The sequence below is a fragment of the Colobus angolensis genome, unplaced genomic scaffold (genome assembly GCF_000951035.1).
Source record: "Colobus angolensis palliatus isolate OR3802 unplaced genomic scaffold, Cang.pa_1.0 Scaffold28, whole genome shotgun sequence".
Taxonomy (NCBI): domain Eukaryota; kingdom Metazoa; phylum Chordata; class Mammalia; order Primates; family Cercopithecidae; genus Colobus; species Colobus angolensis.
Genome location: NW_012116043.1, coordinates 2,377,539 through 2,405,154, shown reverse-complemented (window position 1 = coordinate 2,405,154; position 27,616 = coordinate 2,377,539). Strand labels below are relative to the sequence as shown.

General features: G+C 45.5%; 1 protein-coding gene across 1 annotated transcript in view; it reads left to right on the top strand.

The window, feature by feature from the left end:
- Nucleotides 1–27,616, top strand: part of TMEM132B (transmembrane protein 132B) — a 321,710-nt gene that overhangs the window by 166,610 nt on the left and 127,484 nt on the right. The window contains exon 4 of the mRNA XM_011948388.1: nt 19,531–19,717. Within this exon, the coding sequence (XP_011803778.1) occupies nt 19,531–19,717 (187 nt within the window). The remainder of the gene's footprint in view (nt 1–19,530; nt 19,718–27,616) is intronic.

The following is a 27,616-nucleotide window of genomic DNA, read 5'->3' as shown; positions in this document are numbered from 1 at the left end:
ATATTCTAAGCAGAATGTCTCAGCCTTTGACACAATTGGCGTTTCAGGCTGGGGGAATCTCTAGTGGGGAATCTCTACAAATCTCTGGGCATTGTAGGATGTCCAGCAGCCTCCTGGCTTCTGCCCACTGGGTGCTGCTAGCAGGACCCTCCCCCAGCCCCGGGGTGACAACTGAAAATGTCTGCAGACATTGCTAAATTTTCCCTGGGGGACAAAATTGGTGCCATTTGAGGACCACTGGTTTCAAAGTGTTTCAAGGAAGCTGGAGGGAGGCAAGAAACATTCCCATTTGAGAATATGACAGTCTGAGGTTCCTCTTGCAGAGGGCGAGGCATGGAAGGGTTTATTTGGAATGTTGTAACAATGGATAAAACCATGTGAAATGGAAGGGGAAGGATTTTGTAGGACATCAATCTAGAAATAGAAAAATACTGGGTACTATCAGTGAAGAGTAAGGTCTGAATGGCTTGAGGGGCTGTGAGGTTACGTGGATGTCCTAACCCCAGGTAGCAGGCTTAGGTCAACTTGGTTGCAGCAAATGAGGAGAGTAGACTTTTGTTCTATGGGGTCAAGCGAGAGACTAATAAATGGTGGGTCTCTGATCTCCCTTGTGCTATTGAGGTAGGATCCCCAATGCTTGTCCCTATCTTTCACGTACAAGTAGAGAGAGAGTCGTGTAGTAATTGGGAGGGCCTAAGGATAGGGCGGTTTTGAAGGAAGTCCTCAAAGAAACAGAAGAGAGGCGAAGATAGTTCAGAGCAAGGGTTTTATGTCAGCTTTTGTCAGATCGAATAAAGGGAGAACCAGTTCAGAAAAGTTAGGAATCCAGTCTCTTGTAAGGCTGAGAAATCCTTCAACTTCTCTTTTGGTAATTGGATGGGAAAGTTCACAAACAGCTTCCTATCTTTGAGAGAAAACAGACTTTCCATTTTTGTGGAGAATTGCCAGATAAAATACAAGATACTCATGTAAATATGAATTTTAGATAAACGAAGAATAATATGTTAGTATACGTATGTTCTATGCAATACTGTTCTCTGTTCCATACAATATCTGGGACATACTTATATTAAAAATTATATGTTGTTTACTTGAAATTCAAAATTAACTGGGTATCCCTTATATATTTTAATTTTAATTTTAAGTTCCAAGGTACATGTGCAGAGTGTGCAGGTTTGTTACATAGGTAAACATGTGCCATGGTGGTTTGCTGCACGTATCAACCCATCACCTAGGTATTAAGCCCAGCAAGCATCAGTTCTTTTTCCTGATGCTCTCCCTTCCCACCCTACCCCCTGACAGGCCCCAGTGTGTGTTGTACCCCTCCCTGTGTCCATGTGTTCTCATTCTTCAGCTCCCACTTTGAAGTGAGAACAGGACATCTCATATTTTTATTTTTAAATTAAGTCCCTAATTTTGTGGGATGCCATGACTGAATAATGTACTGGGGTCTGACATTTTGGGGCTCATCTTTGGAGATTTTGTGTCCCATGTATGCTAATATTGACAGGTGGAGGGGACCAATTTTGCAAGACTCTCAGTCTGGAAAGCAGAACAGATTATTCATGTACTATATGGGGCAGAGCGCAGGTGGATGTCTCTAAGGCTAAGTATTTGCAAGATGTAAGAGGACACTTCTGCAAAACCTTGAGGAATAACTGTTCAGGTGTAGTATTGATTTTCCAGTTGCATGAAAATAGGGTACTGTCGTTCATTTTGTGCCTGTATGTGCACGTGTGTGTATGAGTATCTGCATGAGTGTGTGTGTGCACATGTGTGCATGAATGCACTTGTGTGCACATGTGGAGCAAACTTACTACACTTTGGGATCTTTGCTCTTGCTGTTCCCCTTGCCTGCAACCCTGATCCTTGTCCTCTGCCACTGAAATTTCAGCTCTCAAATCTCTCCTCTTCGGAAAGTCCTCTGTTCACTACTTTATCTAAATGATCTCTCTCCCCATCACTTTATCCTGTTTTATCTTCATCTCTGCATCCGGTAGAATGGGCTATTTTATGATGTGATAACAAACCGCCCCCAAATCTCAATGGTTTAAAACTACAAAGGTTTATTTCTCACTCAAAATATGAGCTCTTCAAGGTTCAGCAGGAGGAATCTGACAACCACAGTGCCTCAGAGGGCTGAAGGAGCACCTCATCTTGAAAGTTGCTGGTGGCTGTGGCAGAGGGAAACAGAGCTAGTAGCTCAGTACGTGTTCTGCACTGAAGGGAGATACAAAATGGGTTGGTTGAAACTAGTCACCTGGGCCTGCCCAATCCCAAGTGGAGCAGATGTGCCATCCTCTCGCGTGTTCAGAAAATGAGGAGCTGAAAGTATTTGGGAAACGTCACTGATTATACCAAGTTCATGATGGAATAGTTGCCTTCTCTATTTTTTATTTGCTTGTTAACTGTTTCTTTCCACTAGAATATGGACTCCAGAAGAGCTCACGGTTGATCCCAGTGCTGAGAACAGAGCTTGGCACAAAGTAGATGCTCAAAAATATTTCATTGAATGTTTGAATGAATAGGTTATACTCCATAACTCGGAGACCCAGACAAAGAGTGTAAGCCTGTGAAACTCTGGTAGAATTAGGGGTTGAGAATGGACAACTCTGTGGCTCCGGCTTCGTTTCGTGTTTCCTGACTTCTTTTTGATGTTCTGGGACTGTCCTAACTTTAAACATTCAGTTCCCATTAGAAGCGCACAGATCTCAGACCATGTGTTCTCACTCTGAGTTCAGCAGGTGCGGCCCCCAGACTCCTGGGATCTCTCATTAGGGTGCATTGGCTGTCCGACATCAGTGAGAGCAGATGAATTATTGCCTTAAGACGGAGAAGAGTTTTCAGAGAAACTGGCTCTGCAGGTGCTGACCTTGGAGGTTTAGATCTGAGAGAGGATTTACTCTTCACTTACGTGTGAGGCCCGAGCCTGGCCCCCTTCCCTCCCCGGGCTGTGCTTTGTCTCCTGGCACCCTGGGGGCCCTGTGGTGGTGGTGAGTGTATGGGGGACATAGATATGATGTCAAAGGTCAGCTAGCTGGATGGTCATCACACAGCCACACAGCTTGTCATTAGTGCAGCCTGGCTCAGCCACCAGGTTTTTGCCTTTTCATCCTATTGTTTCAGGCCAATTAGTGGTCTTTTTTTCTCAGAGGGCCTGACATAGTGCTGACTCACAGCTGGATCTCCTCATTATTTGAAATAGTTTTCATTCCTTGAGAACATACACCGGTGGACCCGTTTCTGAAAATAAGATTGATGTGCAGTGAGCATTGGGCAAATTCAAGGAGGTGGTACCTGAGTCCTGTGTGAACTCGATGTCCCTTTCCCTGGAATCCAGATAATCAGCTACTTGAGTCATGTACACCAGGCCATCTCCTGTTTTGGACCATCTTATTATATTTTTGCTTCCTGCAGCTGGGTAGATGAGCAGTCTTGTGAGATGAAAGGAAAGAATCCAGCTTCTTACCACCGTGTGCTATAATTGATGTATCAGTCTGGTTCACACTTGCTCCTCAGGCCCAGACTAGTTTCTCTTAATCAAAATATGGCAGGGTAAGAATGGGCTCAGTTCTGTGTAAAGAATTTCAGGAGTGCTTGAAGAGACAATCAGCAAAGGAGAGGCTAGAGAAGTTACATGCACATAATTTTTTCTATTTGTAGTCGACTTAAGAGCTAATTTCTTTAGAGTAATTGGCCTGTGAGAAAGATTTTGAGGCTGTTGTAATTAATACAATGGGCCAAGTCAGAGATGTGATGGAATCATTGGGTATTAATTAATTGGTGACAGGAGAATTTCTGTTTCCTGAAGGAGAGCTCTTCACTTAGGGAGGTTTACACACTTTGGGATTACAGGAGCGTGCAAATCCCTTCCATTGACTTTCTGCTTAGCTGACATTTATTGAAAATCTGCCAGGTGAGTGGAAGGTTACAAGAATTCTAATCTGATTGTTGACCCAGATGGTCTTCAGAGTGTCAATCTATTTGTGGGCTTCTCCCAACTCTGCTAATTTCAAGGTTAATGAGGTTAAATATTCTGTTTGGATTTGTTTTTTAGTATCTCAAGGTGTTTGTCTCTCTCTGTCTCTTTTCTTTCATGTTTTTCCTTTGCTGTGGTGGTGCTGAAATAATTCTTTGTGACTCAGAGGTGCCACGTGCTTTGGGAGTGACTGAATCAAAGGTAGTTACTTAGAGAAAGCTGGTTGTCATTTGTGATATTCCTTGGAAAAGTTGTCCTCATCTTTTACCTGTTACTGAATCCGTTGTAACAGCACCTGCCTGCAAAACAGTAGCACTGGTGATTCCTTGTCTAATAATGGTGGAGGAAATGCTACAATGCTAATATTCACACTGATGACAACTATAAATTAGGAGAAAATGCAAAAAATAGCTGTTTAAAGGATGCAGAGTAACCAAAAGTAGCAGACACTTGGAATCAGGGAATGGCATTGGATGAGTTTCTCATTTTATGACTTAGACCCTGATGGAAGTACCCATGCAGGGAAGCTGAATTGCAGAAAGCTCAGTCTTACCAGCTTGAAGAACCAGAGGCAGCGTTTGGGGCAACCACAACCACTGGAAAACGAAGGGAGAATGCTGGAAAAAAAGATCTAGAGAAAGAGAGGCCTCACATTCTGTATACAATCTCTGCCCAAATCTATGGCTAACCCTGGAACCACACATGCATTATGAAGACTCCAAGAAGCTCAGATTAACTGCCTATTTAATAAAAAAGTAACAACATGATTTTTCAGACATGTATAATAGAATCCAGAGTCTCCACAATGCATTGTTCCACAGTGTCCAGGATGTGATCCAAAATTACTTGACATAAGAAGGAACAAGAAAATGAGACTCACACACCAGAGGAAAAAAAAGTAAGTGGGGACTTGTGCAAAGGTGACCCAGATAATGGCATTATTAGGCTATCAGGCTAGGATTACAAGGTAGTTATTATTATAATATTATAGACATTAAGGAAAATATGCTCCTACTGAAAGGAAAGATATGAAATGGAGAAAAATAGAAACTACAAAAAGAATAAAGTTGAAGTTGTAGAACTGAAACATATAATATCTGAAATAAAAAAGTTTACTGGGGCCGGGCATGGGGGCTCATGTCTGCAATCCCAGCACTTTGGGAGGCCAAGGTGGGTGGATCACTTGAGGTCAGGAGTTTGAGACCAGCCTGGTCAATATGGTGAAACCCCGTCTCTACTAAAAATACAAAAATTAGCTGGGCTGGAAGAAAGAGTCAGTGAACTTTAAGACAGACCAATGGAACTTACTCAGTCTAAAGAACAATGAAGAAAAACATTGACAATGTTAATGAAAAGGTCCTCAGGGCCCTGTGTGACAATAGGAAGTTGTCTATGTGGAATCAAGTCCAAAAAGAAGAAAAAGGAAAAGGGACAGAAAAAATATTGGAAGAAGTGATGCTTATAAAGTTTCCAATTTTGTGAAAGACCTATACTTGTCATATGACCAAGCAAACTTATTTCTAGGTATTGGATTAAGATAAATGAAAACATATGTTCATACAAAGATATATATATATATGAATGTTTATAGCAGCATATTCATTTTCAGTCTAGCCAAGAACTGGAAAGAACTCAAGTGTGCATTAACTGATGACTAGATAAACAAATTGTAAACATCTGCACAGCAGACTCCTACCCAGTTATGGAAAGGAGCTTGCTACTGATGGGCACACAAACATGGATTAACCATCAAAGCCTCATGTTAAATGAAAGAAGCCAGATACAAATTATATTCTGTGTGATTCCAATTTATATGAAATTCTAGAAATGGAAAGATCAGAGTGAGAGAAAGTACATCAGTGGTTGTCGGAGTTGGGGAGTGTGGCAAGCGAGCTGTCTGAACAGGGTCCTGAGAGCACTTTTTCAGGGTGGTGGGAAGATCCTATATCTTGAGTGTGGTGATAGTTACATGACTATGCATTTGTCAGAACTCATGGTATATTCTTAAAATAGGTGGATTTTATTCCGTGTAAATTATATTTCTATGTAACTCATGGCTCTTTCCATGGAACTCTCTTAAGTGGAATATAATTTTTGAAAAAAATACTTTATCAAAATACTTTATCAAATACTAACCACCTTAAGGCACAAAAAAGGATTGAGAGATAGAAGTCATCTCTGACATCAACATGATGAACATATAGCTTCAATACACTTCTGGGTCTCATACCAGCGTAAACTTGGTAAGTTAAGGTATAACTGTTTGCAAGGACAGGGCTTGGGTCTTGTATCTTTCTTGTATTCTAGTACTTCGTATTTTACGGTGTTCAATAAAGAGAAGATTGTTGCCCCAGAAGCACTGAGTGCCAAATAGTTAGGATTCAAATGTTATGTTTGTGTTTTTGAGATTCCAGTATATCATGGCTTTGCCATTCCAAACTTCTGCAGGGCAGAGGAAAACTCCTTTGCAGGAAAATAGCCAAACAGGAATTTCCTCCTGCTCTTATGGGAGGTAATGCAGAAGCCCATAGATGAATATTGAAATTGGAAGAATGGAAGATGAGTAGTGCCTGTGTAGACCTAGGCAGGGTTGGACACGAATGAGACCTCAGACACAAGGATGAAAACATTACAATCTAGGGAAGCCAAAGGGGTGTCATGTTGAAGTGTCTTTACTTTGAGGTTCACAGATTATGCATGCATTAATTCACTCATTCACTCATTCATTCATTCATCCATCCATGATATGTTTATGGAGTGCCTACTATGGTACTTTCCTAGGCACTGGGGGGTAATATAGGGAAAATGCAGACAAAACCCTTGCTCTCACTGGGCTTACAATCTAGTGGACAGAAATAGCCCAAAGAAAGGTAAATAAATAAAATAGAGTATGTTTGACGGTGCTATTGAGAAGTGGCAGGGAGGGTGATAGGGATCACCTCAGTGTAGGGGATGGGTCTTTCAGCAGGATCATCCAAGAAGACACCACTGAGAAGACAGCTGTTGAGTCTAGTCCTGAAGGCAAGGCCAAGGATGGTGTAGCTGTCATAGGGAGGAGTGGCCCAGGTAGAGGCATGAGCTAGTGCAAAGGCCCTAAGGCAGCAGCATGGCTGGAGCTGGGGGAACAGTAAAGGCGCCCTTGCGGCTCAGGCAGAGTGAGCAGGGAGAGAGTGGGGGACAAGTGTTTAGGGAGGTATCTGGCCATAGAGCTAAGGGGCCGGGTATAGATTTTTGTAAGGACTTTGCCTTTTATGTGAGTGAGATGAGAATTCCTCAAGGTTTTGAAAAGAAGAGAGAAGAATGTCTGACTTAAGTTCTAACAGAAGCACTCTGGCCGCTGGGTGGAGAGAAGAGAGTGTGGGAGTGGTGGTGAGAGTGGGCACAGAGAGATCAGGTAGGAAGTTATTGCATTCGCCCCGGCAAGAGGTGATGGTGACTTGGCCTAGGGCAGAAGTAGTAGATGCAGTTAGAGTGAGGTATTTAAAAAATATATATGTTTAAGGTAGAACCAGCAGGCTTTCTGTACACATTACACATGCACTATTAAGGAAAGAGAAGAGTTAAGGACAACCAAGATTTTGACCAGAGTAACTGGAAGGATGGATGGAGTTGCCTTTAATGGGGAAGACCGCAATAAACTTCATGATCTTTGCACCTTCTGACTCCATCCCTTTGAGAGTAGTACATTCTCCTACTAAGTACAATCAAATATCTGCGGCCTTTACATTTTGCTCTAGGTGACTGTGAGCACTCTTCTGATCTAGTGTTCTGATCTAGTGTTCTGCAGGAAGCTCATCTTGGGCCCGATCTTTGTAGGTCAGCCACGAACAAAGCCCTGGTCATCTCATTGTTACAGTCCCCTTAATAGGGAGCCCTGTGTAATCCTTTGTGCGTGATGCTGCTCCTGTACCTCAGGAGGGAAGACACCAGGTCTGGGAAAAAGTTGGCACTGATCGCAGTTGCAGCTGCCAACTAGCCCCTGGTAACCAGAGTGGCCTTCAGGGTCCTGGACTTATAGGAGCCCTTCATGGCCACCTGGGAAAATCTAGCTAACCAGCATGCATACGGCATGACCTCAGGACCCTGGTCTCATTAGCAGATGCTTCCACTTGATGGAGTCGAGTTGCCTATTAGGCATGTGAAGGATCCCCACTTAATGAGGCCCTTCCCAGTAGAGATGCAGAGTAATCCTGTGCAACACGACAGGAGAAAGTTTCCACTCAGAAGTAGACTCTTTGAAAAGTAATTAGAGTTTTCTTTTCTTTCTTCTTTCTTTTTTTTTTTTTCTTTTGAGACAGTCTCACTCTGTCACCCAGCCTGGAGTGCAGTGGTGTGATCTTGGCTCACTGCAACCTCTGCCTCCCAGGTTCAAGCGATTCTCTTGCCTCAGCCTCCTGAGTAGCTGGGATTACAGGCGCACACCACCATGCCTGACTAATTTTTGTAATTTTGGCAGAGACAGGGTTTCACCATGTTGCCCAGGCTGGTCTTGAACTCTTGACCTCAAGTGAACCTCCCGCCTCGGCCTCTCAAAATGCTGGGATTACAGGCATGAGCTACCATGCCCAGCCAGTAATTAGAGTTTTCTGTGTGTGACTCTGCTCTTCACTTTCCCCCTCTGGAAATATAACTGGCTCAGGGCTGGGGACCTAGTGGTCACTCAGTAAATGTGCATGTATGAATGCACAAATGTTACATTCAGTCTCTCTCCAACATGGACTGTGGCATCAGAGGTGTGGTGGGTCCTGGATGCTCCGCTTTGTAGCTGTGTAACCTGCCTGGGCAGGGGCTTCCTGGTGCTCTAGTTATGGGTACTGTTCACCACTTCTCCTCAGGGCGTGCAGGAGGATTGCCCTTGCTGGCCCTGTGATCAGATTGGGCCATGTGATTGTCATTGCTTCCAGGCCAGGGCATTCCATAGTTAATGAGGAGAACAACTAGGCCTCTCTTTTCCCTTTGGGCTGGAGATCAAATGTTCTAGATGCAGAACAGAGTGTATGATGCGTACGTTTGTGTAAAAATGGGGCAGAGTATTACACTTTTTCATGCCTGTAGGTGCATCAAATATCTCTGCAGGACTAATAAGGAAAAGAATAACTTGGGTTGGCTGCAGGGAGTGGATTTGGGAGTCTGGAGAGGTAGAAGTAGAAGGAAGACTGTTCTTTTATACTTTTTGAATTTTACATCCTAGGAATGGATTATCTATTCAAAAGTTAACATTATGTTATGAATCAAAATCAGACCCCCAGTTCCACTCTGAGGCAAAGCCATGAATGTTTGCCCCAGGAACCAGATGACAGTAACAAGATTCGGTCCTGCATCCTCCGTGCCTGGAGTCTGGAGTCTGTCATCTGATTTCTTATGTCCGTCAGCATGGGTTTGCCTCTTCTCTTTAAGGAGACCTGAATAGAAATGGTTTTCACTGAGAAATCCATTGTCCATTTTTTATGTAACAAGCGTTTTCCTCCAGGTTGGTAATAGAAACAGAGACGATTCTGAAAAGTTGTATTTAAGAACCTGGTGTAAGATGATTTCTGAGCCATCATTTGCTGGAAGGGTTTTGGGATGTCGTCAGAAAGATAGAGGCAGTGGGAAAAAAAATCGTGGCAATTGTCTTAGCTGTCTCTGGGCTTGTCACGGTGATGCTGATAAAATCAGATAAGCTGGAAGTAAGGGTGAGCTGTTAGTGTGAGAAATCGTCGTGGGTTTGGCAGCCGAGAAAGTGGAGGTGCCTCAAGTGTTTGCTCATTATCAAGATTTATTGTTTTCAGCTCTGGGAAAATGTTGGTAAGCAAAAATAAGGCCACTCATGCCAGTCTGCAAAGTACTTTACAAATTTTAAAAACAGAAAAATAAGAAGACTTTAACACCCTTTTCCTGTGTTTGGGAAGTGGGGTAATGGGTTGGCCGACTTATTATGTGCTGACTTAGGAGTCAGATGGAGAGGTTTTGGAGTATTTACAATGGAAAAATATATTTGAAATTTAAACAAAAGCAGAAGAAACCAAACAAGACAGAGTTGAAGATGGTGATCTTCTATGTTTATGTAAAATGTTTCTTGATTAGAGAAATGTATAGAAAATAATATAACAAACACTCATTCACCTACCCCCAGCTTTATTAACTCTTGCTATTTGACTTTATTTGCTTCAAATTTTAAAAGAAATATATTTTACAGATATAATTGGAACCCTCAGTACCTCATGTTGAAAATTATTTCTCTCCCTTCTCTGAGGTAGACATTATCATTACCATGCATGTATTTTGCAGTTTTTAATATAAACTATAGAAAGAATTATTGCATATCTTTCTAGTTTTTATAAAAAGTATTATACCATTCATATACTTGTGCAACTTGATTTTTACTCTCATTTCCTTCTATTTAAAAACAAATGAGGTATAATGAACATGCCATGTAATTCATCTTTTCAAAGTGAACAATTCAGTCATTTTTAGTATATTTATAAAGTCATGGAATCATCGCGTTATGTAGTTTCAGAATATTTTTGTCACCCCCAAAGAAACTCTGTACCCAGTAGCGGTCACTTCCCATTCCCCCACTTAACCCAGTCCTTGGCAACCATGATTCTACTTTTTGTCTTTATGGATTTGCCTACTGTGGACATTTCGTATCAATAGAGTCATACATTATATAGTCTTTTGTAACTGGCTTCTTTCACTTAGCATAATGCTTTTAAGGTTCACTTGTATTGCAGCATTTATCAGTAATTCTTTTTATGGCAAAATAATATTCTATTGTATAGAAATACCACATTTTGTTTATCTATTCATTGCTTGATAGAAAATTGGGTTGCTTTCACATTTTGGGGGGAATGAACTATAAGGATATGTAGGTGTTTCATGGAACCCAAGAAAAGCATTGTAGTGGGTTCCAGGAACTGCAACCAGGAAGTAAAAATTTACCAGAAACTCTGGAAATATTTATTCTAACTTCTACCCTGTCCTTTCACTCTGATCTCTTTTTTCAGTTCTTAGTCCGCTTGGTAGAAGAGGTCACTGCACAGCTGGTTAGAGTTCGTATCTCTGCTTGAAAAAGCATCCCAGGCTGGGCGCAGTGGCTCACGCCTGTAATCCCAGCACTTTGGGCGGCCGAGGCGGGCGGATCACGAGGTCAGGAGATCACCACCATCCTGGCTAACATGGTGAAACCCCGTCTCTACTAAAAATAAAAAAAAATTAGCCGGGCATGGTAGCAGGTGCCTGTAGTCCCAGTTACTTGGGAGGCTAAGGCAGGAGAATGGCGTGAACCCGGGAGGTGGAGCTTGCAGGGAGCTGAGATTGCGCCACTGCACTCCAGCCTGGGTGACAGAGCAAGGCTCTGTCTCAAAAATGAGAAGAAAAAAAAAAAAAAAGGAAAAGCATCCCAAATTCCAAATTTCCTAGCTGGAAATCACGTTCCTAGGAAGTGTCCCTCATCCGGTTGAGGTGAGGGTTCACCACCAAGTCCAGCCATGGCTAGAGATTGGGTCTCATAAGGTCATGCCATGTCCCGCCCTATGAACAAGGGTAAGAGTGGAAATAGGTACGTGAATTCTCAGGGGAATGAGGAATTATTGGTGAACTGGAAGCACAGTGCAGAAGGTGTCTACTAGAGAGCTCAAAACCAAGTGTGTCTTCTCAGAGATCACAAATGTCCGCAGGGACTTGGGGGATGTAATAAGTGAGTAAAGTGGCTCGGGCCTATTGGCAAGTTTCAACCCCAATAAAGGGGACAGTGTTCTGCCCCAGCTGGTTATTACCACATGGGAATGTGGAATAGTGTGCCTAACCTTCTCCAGAGAAGCCAGAATTACTATTTGTGGGGGTATAGATTCTCCATATTTAAAAATATTGCCAGCTGATTGAAATTTTGTAAAACATGATGGGGGGATGGTTAAGCAATGTATGTCTCTGGCTGTGGGCAGCTCAGTCATATGAAGCTGCAACCTCTGGGATTTCTATTTAATTTTCCCTGTCGGCCAGAAATGCCATAAAGGAACCCAGTTTCTTAGAGTATGCCCGGTTGGCACGGTCCTAGATTTATTTATTTATTTATTTTTTGAGACGGACTCTCGCTCTGTCGCCCAGGCTGGAGTGCAGTGGCGCAATCTCGGCTCACTGCAAGCTCTGCCTCCCAGGTTTACGCCATTCTCCTGCCTCAGCCTCCCAAGTAGCTGGGACTACAGGTGCCCGCCATCTCGCCCGGCTAGTTTTTTGTATTTTTTTTTAGTAGAGACGGGGTTTCACCGTGTAGGCCAGGATGGTCTCGATCTCCTGACCTGGTGATCCACCCGTCTCGGCCTCCCAAAGTGCTGGGATTACAGGCTTGAGCCACCGCGCCCGGCCTAGATTTTTTTTTTAAAGTTCTATACAGCAATTTGATGGTGGGAAGTCAGAAAATCTAACCAATAATGAGAGAATGTTTTGAGTCCTAAAAGATAAGTCCCTGATTTAGACTAGTGGCCCTGAAATATTTTTAACCTCTAGACCTTTGACTGCCAACCGCTGCCTGACTAGTCTTTTCAGAGCATACTCAGAGAAAGCAGAACTGCCCTTGACAAAATGGAAATGAGGAGGTGGTGCCTGGATTCTATGAAACTGCAGAAGGAGACGGCTTGTTTATGCCCCATTCTGAGAGCCAGCCATTAGTTCCTGATGAAAAAAAGTTTGAATGACAGGCAGGGAGATGAACTAAAGACCGCTGGTCTGTTGAAGGGATCCGTAAGCAGGAATGTGCTCTCCTCTCCAGGACACCAGTATTGGTGAGGACTCAGGGAGTGGGAAGGATGTCAGGAGGGGAAACAGGGGTGATGAGGGGACCCCACGCAGTGGGGCTGTGGCAGCTGCCTGTTGTGCAAACCCAGTCCTCAAAGCTCAGCCCCAGCCTCCGTGGGAGCCTTCCGTGGCCTGCCCGCCTACGCAGGTCTGTCTCCTCCAGTCACCTGCAGCTCAGAGGCTCTGCTGTACTCAGCACGTGCTCTTCTGAGACCTGCTCAAACTGTGTTTAATACTCATTCATTCATTCAACAGATGTTTAATGAGCATCTCCTATGTCCCAGACAGCCTTCTAAGTGTGGGGGATACATTCGTGAACAAAGCACTCACATACTTGCATGTGCGTGTGCATGTGTGCGTGTGTGTGTGTGTGTGTGAGAGAGACAGTGAGAGAGAGAATCAACATTATCAATAAATAACAGTATGTTGGAAGATAAAAGCCATGGAAAAGCTAGAGCCGGATAAGGGGATTGGAATTGTGGAGATGAGAATGGAATTTTAAGTGGGGTGGTCAGAGGAGGCTTTACTGAGCTGGCAGCATTCAAGCAAAGACTTGAAGGATGCTCTTTTTTATTGAGCACCTTGTGTTCATGCTGATGGTTTGGGATACAGTTTTCCTATGAATTTTTTTTAGCTTAAAATAGTTATTCATTCAACAAACACTTGCGGATCTGCTTGGCTTCTACTTGCCCTTCAGTTCTCAGCTCAGGTGTCAGCTTCTTACTCCAGAACACCCTTCCATTGTCTCTTGTTGTAATTTATATTCTATTTTGAAATTTAAGGTGACCATTTTTAAATTGTATATTTTAAACATTTTTAAAATTTGAAGAATTTTGTTTAATTCTTAAAGCAACTTTAATTCTTCTATTTTGTGTTCATGATAGCATTTGTCATTATGAGGTCTTTTATTCTCCTGTTTCTGTTTTGTCTACTAATGAATCTCAGTGCCCAACACACCAGGGGGGTGCCAAATAAATGTTAGTGAATAATGTGCCAGGAACTGTAGTGACTATGGTGTTATAATAGGTTTTGGCCTTTGAGGAACTTACTGTGGTCAGTAGTGAAGACAGACGTGTCTTCTCTAAGCAGAGTATACAAACAGACTTATGGCCTGGAAGGAGAATACGGCTCAAGTCTCTGCTGGCTGGTCACTTCTTGTCTCTCAGAATGCAAATGCCACATGCCCCCCTGCCCCAGAGCTTTACAGGATATCCTATTGGGTCTTCTAAGTATGTTCAAAGAATTAAACAAATACTCATTGAACTCCTACAAATTTTCAGGTGCTGTGTCAGCACTACAGTTAGGGCAGCAACAGTACAGGGACTTCTGTGTCCTCATGGAGGTCATGGTGGAGAGGAGGAGTCAGAGGTCCCTGTCTCCCATTGTATTTCCTGAGAGGCACCAGCAAATCCTATCCTGGGACATTTGTTCAGTGTAATCATCACTCAGTGTTTACCTTGCTTTTTGGTCATCTTAAAAATTAATGCCTAGAAAAAGTCTCATAAGAAAAAACAGAGACCCGAGACGAGAGACAGCTTCTCTTGTCCCATTTTTAGAATTCCCATGTGGGGAAAGTGTTACCATCTCTGCCTGGTAGCTCAGAACCATCCAGACGTTTGCAAAAAATAATCGATGTAAATGACACGAGTTGCTGGAGAACAGTTGAGCTTTCGAACTTGCCCACTCTTCGTTATTTCTTCCTCCCTCCCACCTTTCTGATCCCTCCTTCCCTTCCCTGGTCCTGTGAAGCAGTCACTCTTGTGATCATGAGTGATGCACTGAGAAACAGCCGAATGTGGTCCTGGGGACACGCTGCTGGCTTGGGTGCCCCGTCTCTCTCTGCTGCCCCATGGCTCCTCCTCCTCTTCTTGACTGGCACGGCTGAGCTGCACCCACACTGTGCACTAAAAGGTGCCCCAGCCTCTCCTCTGGGGTCCCAGGCCTCCAGAGAGGAGGCTCAGCTTTTATGGAAGGGAAGGTTTCATGGCAAACAGGGCGTCTGGGAGGCAAGTCCTTTTGGAAGGAAGGTGTGTGCGCCAGCTTGAGGGAGAAACAGTCAAGCAGTGTGGCCACTCCATGGCAGATTCCTCCTAACAGGCAGACACACACACACACACACACACACACGTTTGCACATTCTCTCCTACACTCACACATACAGACACAAACACACACGTTCACACGTTCTCTCTCCCACACTCATGCAGACACACACACACGCAGACACACACAAACACCCACTCACGCAGACACACTCACACAAACACATGCAGATACACACACACACACGTTCACATGTTCTCTCTCTCACACTCACACACACATGCAGACACACACACACACATTTGCACGTTTTCTGTCCCACACTCACACATGCAGACACACTCACACAGACACGCAGACACGCAGACACACACACACACACGTTTGCACATTCTCTCCTACACTCACACATACAGACACAAACACACACGTTCACACGTTCTCTCTCCCACACTCATGCAGACACACACACACGCAGACACACACAAACACCCACTCACGCAGACACACTCACACAAACACATGCAGATACACACACACACACGTTCACATGTTCTCTCTCTCACACTCACACACACATGCAGACACAAACATACACATTTGCACATTCGTTCCTACACTCACACACACAAACACACACGTTCACACGTTCTCTCCCACACTCACACATGCAGACATACACACACACACACACACAAACACGCAGACATACTCACACAAATGCACACATTCACACATTCTCCCATACACACAGGCAGGCACGCTCACACACACACACACACAGACACTCGAACACACGTTCACACATGTCTCTCCCACACACACAGACACAAACACATGCAAACACACACGTTAACACATTCTCTCTCCCACACTCATGCATTCTCTGTCATGCACACTCACACACATTCACACATTCACTCACACACACAAATTATCTCACACACACACATTCACATGTTCTCTCACAGAAATGCACATTCTGTCACACTCATAAAAACACATTGACACATTCACACCCCTTGACACATTTTCACACACACTCACAACACATTCACATGTTCTCACACAACACATATTCACAGGTTCTCTCACACAACACGTTCACACATCTCTTTCACATCCACACAAATACACATGCTGTCAACACATACACATTCACTCACACACAAATTGTCTCACACAAGTGTTCTCTCACACAAACACACATTCACACACACATACACAGACACATTCTCTCACACTCCTTCACACATCCTCTCACACTCACACACATTCATTCATGCATTCTGTCTCCTACACTCACACACATTCCCTTTCATACACAACATATATTCACGCATTCTCTCACACATTTACACATTATCTCTTTCACATTCACACAAATACACATTGTATCACACACATTCACACATTCACACACACATCCACATGTTCTCCCTCTCACACAGACACACTCATAGACACATTCTCACGCACACATTCACACACACACACATGCACATATCCTATTTCTGTCTCACACAGCTGCACATCCTCTCTCACGCTGACACACACACTTACACATGCACACATTCTCCTTTCTGCCACACTCCTATGCACTCCCACACACTCCCATACCCCCATGTTCATGCATTCTCTCTCTCACATACACTCTCACACGTACTATCACACTCACACACAATCACTGTCTCACACACAGTCGCACTCTCATACACACACTCTCACACTCACACAATCACACACACTGTCACACACACTGAGACACACTATCACACTCACTCACACACACACTATCACACTCTCACACTCACACACACACAAACACACACTGTCGCACTCTCACATGCATCCTTTCCCACTGCAGGAAACATTGCCTAATGAATGTCTCGTGGCTGAAATGCTGATCCTGATTCCTGAAAGGCGGTTGTAATTATTAAACTGAGAATCATGAAACACTTCTTGATATTTGAAAGGCTTATCAAGACTAGATTAGGAACAGGTCAAATGAACAATTATGAACTCATTTTTGTAGAAATGGGATAATTAGTAAGCATGCCCATTACCTAAAAGTATAAGACCTCTTTTCTCTGGATTGAGAAAAATGACTTTTAAAAAAACCTTTACATAAAAGTGACTCTGCCTTAATTTTTATTCCATTCATTACTGGACTCAGGCAGGTTCCTGCAGCTGGTCCAGCTCACAGGCTGGGAAGTCAGAGAGGAGCAGGACGTGCCCACAGTCAGAGGGGCTGACCCTGTCATGCAGACCCTACCCACTTTGCCCAAAGACTGGCCACTTCTCTTTCTTTACCCCAGAACTAGAAAGTTGATTTTTCAGGATGAAATGGCTGGTGACAGAGCTCATTTCTCCTCTCACTGGATCTTCGCTTCCCTGGCATTAGCTTCTCTGTGGTCTACGGAATGCTAAGAACCCGGGAGCTATTGGAAACAGCTCCCTAGTTCTGGTTACAAAGCACAGTGCAGCCCAAAGAGAAATTGAAAATTTGATGTGACAGGACCAAGCATCTTGTATAGGAGGTGACTTAACAGATGGATTCGTGGAGAATTTCTGTGACCAGTAAAGAGAAATTAGGCTGGAATGTGGTGGATGGAAAGTGGCAGGGGCGCGGGGAGGTGACTCTATCTGAAAACTGAGCTAAAAACTCAGCTTTTCATCTCGGCTCTCTTTGCCTTTCACTAAAGATACCCAGGTAACTAGGGGTCCCCTGGTGCAGAAGGGGTCCCATGTGTGCACACTTTCAGTCCCCTCATGAGTTCAGAGACTCCTATTCAACACACATTTTCTTGCAGAACAACTTGTACCAATAGATATTTGAAGATTTATAGATCCCAAGTACCTACATGCAGGTTAGGCTCAGCTGGGACCAGGACCACCTGGCTATGTTTGCCCATGGGAGCCCCTGAACTTTTCCACAGCTGTGTATATCCTATGATTTTGAGATCGTCACAGCATGAATTCATAGTACTGGACAGTACATGAAGTGAGTACACACCCACCCCCTCATTCCATCCTCATAATTCTACTGAAAGTAGAAAGACCAATATTATTGTAATTTACTAATTTTTCACGTAAGGAAGCTGATGGTGGAAGGGGCATAAATGACTTCCCCAGGGTGCAAAGCAGGTCAGCAGTTGCCTATTTGCCCTGTGCAACATGTCACCATGGGCCACAAGTGGCTGGTGAGCATTTGAAATTAGGATACTGTGACTGAATAACTGAATTGAAATTTGATTTATTCTTAAATTATTTTAATTTGAATGTAAATAGCCATTTGTGGCTGGTGGCCACCATATTGGGCACTATGGTATCAGAGGGTTCCTTAAAATCTTGGCTAAAGGGGAAAAAGGTTGCCCATGACCAATTCTATATGGAGTCCAATGTGGTTTCCCTTTGGGTAGAATTTCTTACCAGTCAGGTCAGTGTGGTTTAGTTTTGTCAGTGCTGTGGCCATATTCCAATGTTTCTCTGGTACCTCTTGGCACATACAAGGAAGCAGATGTGGTTTCCCCACCATGGTTCTTAGAGGAGTCCCAGTGCCGGGGAGCTGTCCACGGTAGGAAGTCCATTAGACAAGCAGCAGGCAGCAGGTTCTTTTTCCAAACTCCTCACAGGTTGTGAGTTTGGGAGCCCAGACTGCAGACCTTGCCTAGGCCCCCAGAGGCAGGAAGGAGACTTCTCAGCCTACATTGGTCCTGCGAGGCTTATTGGCAGAGAAGGAGCAGCTGGTGTGTGTGGCTCAGGCCTGAGCGGAGCTTGTGGATCAGCAGCTCTGCCGTTGCCTTCCTTGGATCTGGGTGGAGCTGGATTCACGGGGATGGAAACAGGCTGATGGATCAGGGTCATTCACAATCCTGTGCTGCATGGCTTTCTGTTTTAACTCTGTTCAGTGACTTCCTGTCAGTGAGATAGCCTGCAATTTACAAGTCCATGCCAATGACAAGGGGCTCCCCGCACATACAGATACTAAGAATCACTAAATACTAAATACTAAAGAATTTGCCAACTTCTTAGCCCCACCCCACCTGCAAACACACACATGATGTTGTCATTCCACAAATTAAGGCAGGTGGGATTTTCTTACATTACTTTTAATCCCATTTGGTGAAATGAGAAATCCAGTATAGTACCTTCTTACATTGCTTATAGTTTATGTATTAAACCACATAGTGTGTGCAGTTCTTTATCACTCTTAGTCTCCTGATGCTTCCACACACCCATGAGGTCCCCACTATTCTCCACAAATTCTAAAGCTTGGACAACTGGTCTACAGACCCCAGCTAAGTAGAAGCAGGAATGGCCAAGGTCCAGGGTGCGCTTTGTGGTTGGAGGAGCAGTGAAGCTACATGAAATGGCTTGGGGGCTTTTCTTAAGTATGGACCTTGGATTATGGCATGCCCGTGCCTGGGATGGGGAAGGAGAGCTGTGTGTGGTGTCCGCAGAAGTGAAATGCTGGCCGAGTTACTCATCCAGTGAAAGACAGCCTGCTTTCTGCAACACAGAGCCCTAGAGACAGATCGTCAGCCCATTCTGAGGTGTGGGCTGCTGATGGGCCCCTGTGAATGAGGCTCTGACAACACTGCCATGTGACTTGTCGAACTTGGCAGTCATTCTTTTGGTTGACAAATAAGAATGTGGCAATTTATTACATTCTTGACATTCTGCTGAGTCTGAGGTTTTAAATGGAACCTTAATATGTGTTTGTTTTCCAGGGTAAATGGATCCTTCTATGAGATCTTGCAAGTGGACTTTGGAATTGATAACAGCAGTGACCTGGCTGGGGCCCAGCAGATTACCTGGCAGGTGGAGTACCCGATTGAGGACTCCATGAGTGAGCTGGTCGTCTCCGAGATCTTCGTCAGCCAGACAACCTTTGTGGGCATCGTCCCGCTTGCCATGGTGAGGAATCTGGGGGCTTCAGAGAAAGTGTCACAAAGAAGTTTTCTTTAAACATGATGCACCGTATAATCTATTATTTCCCGTATACCTGATACACTGTTTAAACAAGGAAGATATACTTAAATTGCATTTGATCTACCTGCTTTTCATAATGGTTCCTTGGAAACTCTTTAGGGTCTACTGTGTAAATCCCTTTTCATTTGTGGATATTGAGGAACTGTTTTCTGGGGAGCCCTTATTCTTTATTTTCTCAGTCTGCATGCATATCAGGAACTGAGTGCTGCACTAAGTGAAACCAGTTTTGTTGAAATGCCTCAGGGTTACCTGGTGGGAACAGTGGCTCTGTGTGCCAAGTATCTGACCCCTTGTCAATTGGCTTTGCCCTGAAGGTTCCCAGGTAACTTACGGATTGGAAAACTCTAAAATGCAGATGGACTGAAAGAGTCTTGCTGGGAACTGACCATTTTATGCTGGGTAGAGTCCCAGAGTCCACAGAACTGCCTGTGTTTCTGCTTCACTGGCCTGGAGGTGATTGGAGTTCTTCCCCGAGCTTGGTTGAAGTTATGTTCATAGTCAAGCTCAGGGGCTACCTCTGAGATCAGGGTCACGGATGTGATTCCAGAGGCTAAATTCCAGAGATTCCACGGAGACAGAAAGTCCATGGGTACCACCTACTTAATACCCTTTTCCACACTGGAAATGTCCAACCATTTGCTGCACTGCTTTGACTTTCCTTTCTGGTACCAAAGTGTGGGATCCATGTCCAGATACTCTAGAAAAATCTGTGGGTGCTTTTGATCATTCATCATGCAAGTTAAACAACAAAGCTGAGACTCCTTTGAACCCTGTATGTTACAATTAATGCTGCCATCCCCGAATCTCGAGTGTCTCAAGTGTGTTGAATGTGTCGCTCTGCTGGGAACAAACTTTCCGTACGTTTCCCACGTCCGGGTCCTTTTCCCCGACTCAACTGTTATGGAGCCGCCTTCTATGACCTTGTTGGCTAAAACTGGCCCTCCCTCCCCTGCCAGCTCACCACCCTCTACCTGTCATCATCCTGTTTTATCCTCTTCCTAGACATTATCACTGGTTGATATTTAGGGTTCATTTTCTGTCTTCCTCCCCAGAAGGTAGGGACTCATGACAGTAGGGTTATCCTGGTCAGTTCTGTCCACATCTTTCCCCCCTGCACCTAGCACAATGGCTGGCACAGTTAATGTTTGTTGACTGAATGAATGGATCTGTGCTTTAGTCCAAGCTTCCAGGATCATTTAGTTTTTGAAGATTAGACTGACACAGATCATTCCTGTGATCACTGACCCACATTGTGGTTTGAGGGCAGCCACATCTAGTTGGGGAAGTACCTGTTAAGGAACAGAGATGGATGGGTGTCAGTTTTAAGATGGAATGAAGCTGCATCCCTTGTGCCTGGGAACTCATCTATAAATTCTCCAGCTCAGCTAGATCAGGGCTGAGGTTGGGGAATCTCTACTCAAAGTCCTTACCACTTTGCTCTGTGCTTTATCTGTAGCACTCCATTCACAGTGGGTTTGGAAGCTACCATCGCTGCCACCTCCTCTACCTCCACCTTCTCTTTCCTCCTTCTCTTCCCTCCTTCTCTTCCTCTTTCTTCACTTCCCTTCCTTCTCCTTCTCTTTCTCCTTCTCCTTCTCTTTCTCCTTCTCCTGCTTCTTCTCCTCCTTCCTCTTCCCCTTCCCCTTCTCCTTTTCCTTATTCCAAGGCAAGTTATGGAAAGATCAGTGGTAATTAACGCTGGACCACCCCTGCATGAAGTAAGGGAACTAGGGTACACAGCTACACAATGTACAAAACATGGGCTCACTATTGTCAGAGTCTGATGAGAAGCAGAAATCCCTCTGTAGTTAAAACAGAGCAGCTTTAAATGCAAGGACTTAAGTACACAGGGAACGAAACAGATGAGAAGCAGACGTAGAACAGAGGAGAGCCGGGCACCCTAGTAAGAGTGAGAATCTGCTCTACCCCCAGGCCAGAGGGTGAGGGTGGAGGGGGTCTTACCAGAGCCCAGGACCTGGGGGTCACTGCTGCAGCTAGAATCACATTTGAGCAGCCTGGTTAGGGCTGGAGTGTGGGAGAGATTCAACTGTTGCGAAGGATATACCTGAGGCAGGGCTGGGAGTGGGGTGAGGAATTACCTGGCTTCTGCCTCCATCCTCCTGCCAGATCCTGCAAAGTCTTTCACTTAATCTCATCCTGCTGGCTGAGGCATAAGCTTAGGAAGCAGCATCTTCAGGGGTCAGCACTACTGTGATCCAGAACTGATCAGAGGAAGGCCAGGGACTGGATCTGAGGGTGACAGGCTCCAGCCGGTGCCATTATCTTGCTGGTTTTATTACATGCTGACTCCTGTGAACCAAATCCAGCCTGTCCCTCAGAAGCTTGCGTATTCAGAATGTGGCCATGCCAAGTCTCGTTCTTCTCAGGTCTCCTTTTGGCTTCCGCGGCCCAGAATGCTCCACTGTGGCTGATATCTTGTCACTTTTCACTTCAAGGTCAACTTGTGGAGAGGCCTCTCCTGGTTACCCTGGCTAAATTAGTGTCCCTCCTTCTATTTTCACTTATTTGTCCTTGTCTCATGCAGATCCCATCACTGCCTGTGATCCATGCTTATTTATATGAGTGTTCGTGTCCTGTCTGTGTCAGTCTAGGTCCAGCCATAAGAAAGAATGTGAACACAGAAAGTTTAACATAGAGAATTGTTAACTATCACAGAGGACTGGGATAGTGAGGGATTGGTTAGTTAGACGTGAAGAGAACACTAAAGAATATAGGAATGACAGATATGGGGAGCAGCTACTAGCCTGAGGGCTGAACTGTTATGCTCAAAGAAGAGGTTTCCCCTGCCCATGCCCCGGAAGCAACATTTCTCGAGAGGTTGTGGTCACAGCTCACTGAATCCAAGTTGCTGATGTAGCACTTGGGTAGAGCTTGATGGAAATCTATCCGCTGCAGTGCTCGGGACAGCTGTTCACAAGGGTGATGCACTTGCTACCAAACTATTGAAGGAGGACATTGGGGAAAGCTGCCAGCTGTGAGGGGCTGCTGGCCATCATGCACTGCAGGAGTGGGACACCAAGAAAGCCACCAATACTGGAGTAGGTCCATGCATGGCAGGAGCTGCAGAGAGAGGGCCTCAGCATCAGAAAGCCAACCTTTTCCTCCCAAACTGTCTCTCCAGCATGCTCTACTGACAAAGCCTAATGTTGTGCCCATTGGAAAACCAAAAATATTGAAATAGGGCTCAGATCTGTTTTCACAGAGTAGGTAATGAGGGGTGAACTTGGAGCTGAGAGGCCATGAATCGATAATCAGCATACTGCAGGTCCTCCCCACTGGATTTCAAGCTCCCTGATGGGAGGGGCCATGTTTGTTTTGCTCGCCAGATGTTTCTTCAGCATGGTGCCGAGTATATAGTATTTGCTCAGCAAATGAATGAATGGTTATGTCTACCATCGTAGCCTGAGTCCATTGGCTGGAGAGCTCTTGCTTGCTGTATTATTAATTTTCCTGTGCTGCTCTCACAAGTTACCATAAACTCAATGACCTTAAAAACCTACAAATGTATTCTCTTAGAGTTCTGGAGGTCAGAAGTCCTAAGTAGGTTCCCTGGGCTAAAGCAAAGTTGTCAGTAGGGCTGGTTCCTTCTGGAAGCTCTAGGGGAGAATTTATTCTGTCCCATTTCCAGCTTCTAGAGGCTGCCAACTTTCCTTGGCTCATGGGTCCACCTGCCTCTCATCTCTGCTTCCATCATTGCATCACCTTCTCTGACTTTCCTGCTTTCTCTTCGCTTTTAAGGACCTTTATGATGACATGGGGCCCACCCAGATGATTCAGGATAATCTCTCCATCTCAAGATCCTTAACTTAATCACACTTGGAAAGATTCCTTTGGCCATGCCAAGTAATGTATTCACAGGTTCTGGGATTAGGACATGGACATCTCTGGAGGAGGCTGTTATTTTCCTAGCACACTTGCTTATGCAGGATTCCAGCTCTCTCTAGTTGGAGCTTCCTCCAGCTGGGTGCTCAGGGCTCTCCATCCCTCCTCCCATGATCTGCTCTGTCGTTGTGCTGTAGCCCTAGGCTGCTGCCTGCACCAGTTTATAGTTGGTGCCTCCCAGGCTGCTGCCTTGGGAGCCCTTTTGGCCTCCATGTCACTCTGGCACCTCTGACAGCTCCAAGCTCCAGCATCTCCTCACCGGGGATGCACTTTCCTTGTGCTTGGCTCTTCCAGGGGACCCCAGAGCAGAGCTTCCAGAGCACCAAGGAATATGAGTCTCTTAGGCATCCCCATCCCCAGGGGGGATGTGGACAACCACGGGACAGGGGCTGGGTGGGCTCTGGTCACAGTTCCACATCACTGTCCTCTAATCCTGGGACTGGGAGGAGGAGACCATGAAGTCAAAGCCCAGCAGGCCTGTCATTCTCCACGTAGCCTCAGGCTGGCCACCTGACCTCCCTTTAGTTGCTCATGTGTGAGTTTCCAAGTGCGAGTACCTCTTCTCTCTACTTCACAGTGGTGTCGGATGGATAAACTGAGCCATAAAAAGTATGAACATGCTTAAACTATCAAGGCAGATATAAAAGTCGTGTATGTAGAGGGAAAGTGTCCCAGGGAGGGCACCAGATCAGATTCAGCTGGTGTGTGGGCTTAACACTCCTCTCTATCCAGCCAGTTTCATTATCTTATTGATTTGCCTGGGAAAATTTCAATTATGATTACCTTCGAGGTAGGTGGCAGGGAGACATTTTAGTCAAGAGTGAGGGCTATTGGGTCAACCTGCCTAGTTTGAAATTTGAGCTCCAGTGCTTACTAGCTTCAACATACTGGGCAAGTCACTCAATCTTTCTGAAGCTCCACTTCATCTGTAAACTGTAAGAATCACATTGCCTGCCTGATAGTTTTGTGAGGATTAAATTATATACTAAGGTAAAGTGTTTGGCCACTGGCCTGGCATACTGCATGCACTTAATAATGTTGAACTGTTATAATTTTTGTTATTGTCATTGTGTTATCTAGCCATCTGTAGGTATAGTTGTCAAAGTTTGGGAGAAGGTAAAACAAGTTCAGCCTCAGGTTGGATGATGGTGGGTTCTCCTCTTGGAGAAAAGGAGGTGGGAAGGAGTCTGATTTGCTGAGTCAGACACCGCCAGAGGGTTTAGGGTGGGCACATTATGGGTGCAGAGAGAGAGAGAATCACAGAGGGTCTGGAAGCTCATGGAGAGCTCCTACTGTTTGGGAGAGTCAGGGAAGAAAGGGGAGGAAGGAATGTGCTATCTAATTCTTGAAGGTGAATGGATATTAGCCAGGAGGAAAGAAGGAAGAGTGTTCTAGGCAGATGGAACGATGTGTGTGATGAGCAGGAGCAAGAACATGGGAGTTTATGGGGCTGCGGGTGACTTGGGGCTGGTGTTTGGGCCAAGGGGAGATGATAAGGGGAATAGAGAAGGGGGTGGCAGAACACTCCAGTAGGCTTGCATACTATGCTAGGATGTCTGATCTTTGTTCTGGAGTTATCCTTTATTCATTGGTTTGGATCATTTATTGTGGATCACAAAGAATGTATGAATCCACAAGTTTTCATTGAAGTTCTGTATGTTGTGATTTGAATGTATCCTCTCCAAAATTCACGAGGAAACTCAATCCCTCCTGTGGTGGTATTACCAGGTGAGGCCTTTTGGGAAGTGATTAGCCATGAGGGCTCTGCCCTCACAAATGGATGGCGTCCTTATAAAAGGGCTGGAGGAAGCTGGCTTCTGTGCCTGTCCCTTCCGCCATGCGAGGACATGGTGTTTCGTCCTCCCTGGAAGATGCAGCAACAAGGCGCCATCTTGGAAGCAAAGAGACGAGATCTGCAGCAGACACTGACCCTGCCAGGGCCTTGGTCTTGGCCTTCCAGCATCCAGCATGTGAGCAAGTAAATTTCTGTTCTTTATAAATGACCCAATCTCAGGTATTTTGTTGTAGCCGCACAGAAGAAGGACCTGTGGTATACTCGGGGAGTGGGGTGGTGGCCAGTGGTGTTCTCTTAGCCAGTGGCCACGCATGCTTCCTGCTTCCTCCTCAGCCTTCTTGCTAAAAGGGCCTTGGTTATGATCTTTGCCCTCTGAGTGGCCACATCCTTTGGTCCACTGGGTAAGGTTGGACTCCTCCACAGTCCCGGGGTGGCATCTGGACTGGCCTAAGCCATCACAGTTTGTTCATCCCCTTCCCTTGTGATTATTGCACCCAGGGGGAAGTTGCTTAGTTGGGCGAGGGGTCTGGAAAAATAATAGCTTGTTGTTAAAAAGGAATGAAGCACAGGGCCATTCCTGCTTTTTGTCCTGAGTGTGACTGTAAGGAGCAGGAGGTGTCACTGTGAGAGGAGCTGCATACACCCTGGGGCAGCAGAGCAGAGAAAGGGTGGGAGCCTGTGTCCTCGCCAGTGTCACAGGCTGCCGAGCTACGCCGTTACCAGCCTCCCTCCTCCAGGCCTCCTGCCTCATTTTACAGTAAACCTGCCCAATGTAAATCCGTCTGGCTAGTGCTTGGCTACAGCTTGGAGGGTTTCAACTGAAGGCTCTTCTTAGCCTCCCATCACTTTCCGAGGCCTGCTGGGCTCCTCGCCCAGGGGTCATCACTATCAGGAAGGGAGGGGCAGGGAGGGATGCCATCCACCGTGCCATCCCTCATTTCTCCCTGGAGAGGAGACTCATTCCTACAGGCCCCAGTTGGCCACAGCACCTTCCTTCCCATTGGTTAAAACTGGGTGGCGGCCGGGCGCGGTGGCTCAAGCCTGTAATCCCAGCACTTTGGGAGGCCGAGACGGGCGGATCACGAGGTCAGGAGATCGAGACCAGCTGGGCTCCTCGCCCAGGGGTCATCACTATCAGGAACCTCTACTAAAAAGAATACAAAAAACTAGCCGGGCGAGGTGGCAGGCGCCTGTAGTCCCAGCTACTCGGGAGGCTGAGGCAGGAGAATGGCGTGAACCCAGGAGGTGGAGGTTGCAGTGAGCCCAGATCGTGCCACTGCACTCTAGCCCGGGCAACAGAGCGAGACTCTGTCTCAAAAAGAAAAACAAAAAAAAAAAACAACAACAAAAAAAACTGGGTGGCATACACAGATGCTGGGAGAATGAGGGTCTAGCCTTGTAATCTCACCTGTGACAGCCATGGAGTGGGCAGTTGAATCATCTGCACTCATGGAATAGCCCACCCAGTGCTCTGAGAAGGTGCTGCTGTCCTGGGATTCAACCCCAGGCTTATGATTTAGGACTTTGCTGCCACAGGTGTGTGATCCTGGATTGTGTTGGTTGCTGTTGACCTTTTGGGTAGCAAGTCAGTCTCTACTTCATGAAGATAAATATGCAGCTTTTGCGAGAATGCCTGATAGGAAGTGGGAGGGACTCAGTCATGGACACCAGGATGGGGCTGATGCAGTAGCCAAGCAGGCAGGCTGGCAGAGGGAGGCGGCTGTGATGAAGTGCTCACTCATTCATTCTTCCTTCTTTCCATTCATCCAGCCATCCACCCATCCAACCACCCATCCACCCTTCCATCCACCCATTCACCCTTCCATCCACCCATTTACCCTTCCATCCACCCATCCACCACCCTTCTATCCACCCACTTACCTTTCCAACTACCCATCCACCCTTCTATCCACCCATTTATCCTTCCATCTACCCATCCACCCTTCCATCCACCCATCCACTCTTCCATCCACCTATCCACCCTTCCATCTGCCCATTTGCCCTTCCATCCTCCCATCTACCTTTCCATCTACCCATCTACCCTTCCATCCACCCATCCACCCTTCCAACCACCCATCCACCCATCCACCCTTCCAACCACCCATCCACCCATTCACCCTTCCATC